We start from the raw sequence: 4,621 nt of genomic DNA, 5'->3' as shown, positions 1-4,621 counted from the left end.
TCGCCTAAGCGAATATTCGCGCAGAAAAGCTTGGGCGAGCCTCTGTTAGTCTCGCCTAGGCGAGGTGTGCTCGCTTGGGTGAGAAAACCAGTGCCTGCCACTGTTCACTCGTGTATCAGCTGTATTTTACGCATACACCGTAGCACCAACCCTTCCCCACATTCACAGTAGCATACCAATGCGGAAAAAAAAAAATCATGAAACTCTAACCAGACCAACGACAAGCACATAAAACAGAGAAGGGTTCTAGCTTCCCTTACCTGGAAAAACTAATAGAAACTTCGATATGTAGTCGTGAGCACCACAGCTCTACAAGCATACCCAAGACTGGAACACGATGGAACACGATGGAACAAAGAAACAGAGCAAGGTTACTACGAAACCCTAACTCCAATATAATCTTTTGCTATAATTTTAGGTTACATATTACATATGCATGCGATAAAAAATATGACATTTCTCCAATAAAATTACTTGAATAAAAAATATTACTAACCATACAATTTTGATAACCACTTAAGATTGTATACTGTGAAGCAATTTGGACAAAAAGTTTAAAGATGTCAAATTAGAATTTCTTTAATTAAAAAAATTATTTCATGTACTGAAAAAGACACATATAATAATAAAATTCAAAATAATAATAGAATTTAAAAAATATTATCATTCACCATCATATGTATTATATAATTATACAAACCTAGCATTAAATGTTAAAAATTACCTAATATAAAATATAAAATAAATGGGAATAGTTTGTTATAATTAATATAAATATATAAATATAATTTTAAATTGAATATAATAATATTTAAATATAATTTTAAATATTATATTATTTAAAAGTCTTCTCACCCGTAATTTTATTCACAAACTTTATATTATATGTTAAAATTGGTCAAATATTGTATTAGTTATAATTTAAGCATTATTATCTTTGTGAGCAAATATATGCAGTCATTTCTTTAATAGATGAGGAATTATAGCACTCTTATATATTTATATATATATATATATATATATATATATATATATATATAGTACCCTATTCTTTAAAATAATACATCAGAATTATTCTCTAAATCTTTTCTATATGGTATCAGAGTCAAACACCGACATCCTCTACAATATAGGAAGCGATGCTTCTTTATTTGAATATTTATGATGGCTCCTTCCGATAAAAATCAATCGGAGAAACTTGATTTTAGGACTTCCGCTGCTACCCATATTTAAGAAGCTATTCCCAAGAGTCATAGTTCTACTATTGCCAGATTTGTGACCAAGTCAGGTATATCTAACTCTGCTCTTAATCTTTCTGTTGTTACTAGGGGTGGTGATTGGATAATTGATTCAGGTGCTACCGATCATATGACTTGAGATCCACATAAATTTATTAATTTTTGTTCTAAAACTGCTATTATTAATGCCAATGGGATCTCATCTCCTATTGAAGGTGTAGGTACTATATCCCTCTCTCCCTTTCTTATTAATCTCTGATGTTTTATTTGTTTCTATTGAAGGTGTAGGTATCATATGAATTGTAATCTTATTGTTCTTATTAATACCGATCATATGACTTGTGATCCACATAAATTTATTAATTTTTGTTCTAAAACTGCTATTATTAATGCCAATGGGATCTCATCTCCTATTGAAGGTGTAGGTACTATATCCCTCTCTCCCTTCTTATTAATATCTGATGTTTTATTTGTTCCTATATTGAATTGTAATCTTCTCTCTATCAGCAAGTTAACTAAATCACATTCTTGTGTTGCCTTATTTTATCCAACCCATTGTTTTTTCCAGAACATCCATTCCAAGGAGAAGATTGGTATTGGGAGAGAGAGAGAAGGACTGTATTATCTTGAAAATGTCTAACAACAAACCCATAAAGGAATGTCGGCTTGTCTTGCGAATGAACACATACACGATAAAAAACAAAAAGGAAATTTGGTTATGGCATAGAAGATTTGGACATCCTTCTTTTGGTTATTTAAAAAAATTATTTCCATCACTATTTCATAAATGCAATATTTGTGATTTTATTTGTGAAACTTGCGCAATGGCAACAAGTCATCGTGTTGTGTTTCCTTTAAACAATAAAAAAATAGATTTTCCTTTTTCATTAATCAACACAGATGTTTGGGGCCCTGTCCCACAATTTACACATAATGGGAAAAATTGGTTTATCAGTTTTGTTGATGATTGTACTTGAATAACTTGGGTGTATTTGCTTAAACATAAAAGTGATGTGTGTAATGTGTTTCGTTTCTTTCATCATATGATAGTTACTCAATTTAATACACACATTAAGGTCATTCGATCAGACAATGGAGGAGAATATTTTAAGACTAAGTTAATCGAGTTCATGAACTCTAAAGCCATCTTACATCAAACTACATGTCCTTATTCACCACAACAAAATGGGGTGGTTGAGAGAAAAAATAGACATATATTAGAGGTGACAAGATCACTTTTGATAGATGGTAATGTCCCATCTCATTTATGGGGTGAGGTTGTGAGATTTGCAGTTTATTTGATTAATTGAACACCTTCTAGTGTGCTTAACTTTCGAAGGCCTTTAGATGTGTTGTCTGATCATTGTATCCTTCCTTCCATAGTCTCTTTACCGCCTCATATTTTTGGATGTGTTATATATGTTCACTTACACCCACATCAACGTACAAAACGTGAAGAACGAGCTTTAAAATGTGTTTTTGTTGGGTATGGATGAACTCAAAAAGGCTATTGTGCTTACCATCCACCATCAAACAAATTTTATATTTCTATGGATGTGACATTTAATGAGCATAGTTTTTTTTTATGTTGATTCTACACTTCAGGGTGGCAATGAAAGTGAAGTGCATAATCATGATGTTAGTATGTTTGATATCCTAGATATCAAATTATATTGTAAAGATAAATTATCGTGTGAGGATCATTCTGCAGGAAGTGAGTCAATCCTAAATATGTAAACTTCTCCTTTGGATAATACAGTATCTTCTGATCCTAACCAATTGGCTCAATCTTCTCCACATGTTTGGCTTAACTCTTCAGAGGTAACTTCTGATCCTATCTCTAATAATACTAATGTAGTTGAAACTAATCATGAAATTGTTTCTCTTGATCCTACCCTTGATAATACTAATTTAGATGAAATCGATCATGAAATTGATCCTTGTCGGCATGAGATCACCAACACACCAAACATTGAGTCTACTATTGTCTAGTATAATCTTCCACCTCGTTCTAACCGTGGTCAACCTCCAACTAAATATGAACCAGACCTCCAAGTCAAAGTTAAATATCCCATTAGTAAATATGTGTCATCTCACAGGTTATCCCAGTCATATGCATCATTTGTATCTCAATTATCTTCAATTTTTATTCCTAGTAATATACAGGAAGCTTTGGCAGATCCTAGATGGACCAAAACAATGGTTGATGAGATGACAACTTTAGAAAAAAAATAACACTTGGGATCTTGTGTCCTTAACAAGAGGGAAGAATACTGTGGGCTGCAAATGGATATTTACAATTAAGCATAGAGTTGATGGAACTATTGAGAGGTATAAAGCATGACTTGTGGCTAAAGGTTACACTCAATCTTATGGTGTAGATTACCAAGAAACGTTCGCATCAGTAGCCAAGCTCAATAATGTGAGAATACTTCTGTCACTAGCAGCAAACCAAGATTGGCCTCTTCTACACATTGATGTGAAAAATGCTTTCCTACATGGAGAAATTTCAGAAGAAATTTATATGGATTCTCCACCAGGTATGACAAATTCAATTGGAATGAAGGTTTGCAAATTAAAGAAGGTTCTATATGGATTAAAACAATCCCCAAGAGCATGGTTTGGAAGGTTTACCAAGTCTATGAAGGATTTTGGCCATAGAGTTAGTAACTCTGATCACACCTTATTTTTTTAAGAGAGGAAAAGGAAGAATTACAAGTTTGATTATATATGTAGATGACATGATTGTTACAGGAAATGACCAAGATGAGATTTTCAGTTTACAACAATACCTTGCATTTGAATTTGAGATGAAACAACTTGGAAACCTCAAATATTTTTTGGGTATTGAAGTAGCTAGATCAAAACATGGTATTTTTCTATGTCAAAGAAAATATACTATTGATTTACTATCAGAAACTGGATTGCTTAGGAGTAAACCAATTGATACACTAATTGAACAGAATCATAAACTCTTTCAATGCTTAAATTCAGGAAACATAGACAAAGGGAGATACCAAAGGCTGGTAGGAAAATTAATTTATTTGTCTCATACACGTCCAGATATTACCTATGCAGTGAATGATGTTAGCCAATTTATGCATGACCCACGAAAGTTTCATATGGATATTGTTGAGAGGATTTTGAGATATTTAAAGTCCACTCCTGGGAAAGGAATTTTGTTCTCAAATAATGGAAACTTAAATGTAGAAGGGTACAATGATGCAGATTGGGCAGGTTCAAAAGATGATAGAAGATCTACTTCTAGATACTCTACTTTTGTAGGAGGGAATCTTGTAACTTGGAGGAGTAAAAAGCAGCCTATAGTAGCAAGATCTAGTGCTGAAGCAGGAATTCAGAGGCATGGCACTAGGTGTATGTGA

The 4,621-nt window shown here is 32.8% G+C and overlaps 1 protein-coding gene across 1 annotated transcript; it reads left to right on the top strand.

The window, feature by feature from the left end:
* Window positions 1–3,979: 3,979 nt before the first annotated feature.
* On the top strand, window positions 3,980–4,621 carry LOC114163592 (uncharacterized mitochondrial protein AtMg00810-like). The gene is made up of 2 exons (XM_028047898.1): window positions 3,980–4,109; window positions 4,233–4,621. The coding sequence occupies exons 1-2, from the start codon at window positions 3,980–3,982 to the stop codon at window positions 4,619–4,621; spliced, it is 519 nt and encodes a 172-aa protein (XP_027903699.1).

This window comes from Vigna unguiculata, chromosome 9 (assembly GCF_004118075.2).
Source record: "Vigna unguiculata cultivar IT97K-499-35 chromosome 9, ASM411807v1, whole genome shotgun sequence".
NCBI classification, from domain to species: Eukaryota; Viridiplantae; Streptophyta; class Magnoliopsida; order Fabales; family Fabaceae; genus Vigna; species Vigna unguiculata.
This window is presented reverse-complemented; position numbering and strand designations above follow the sequence as displayed.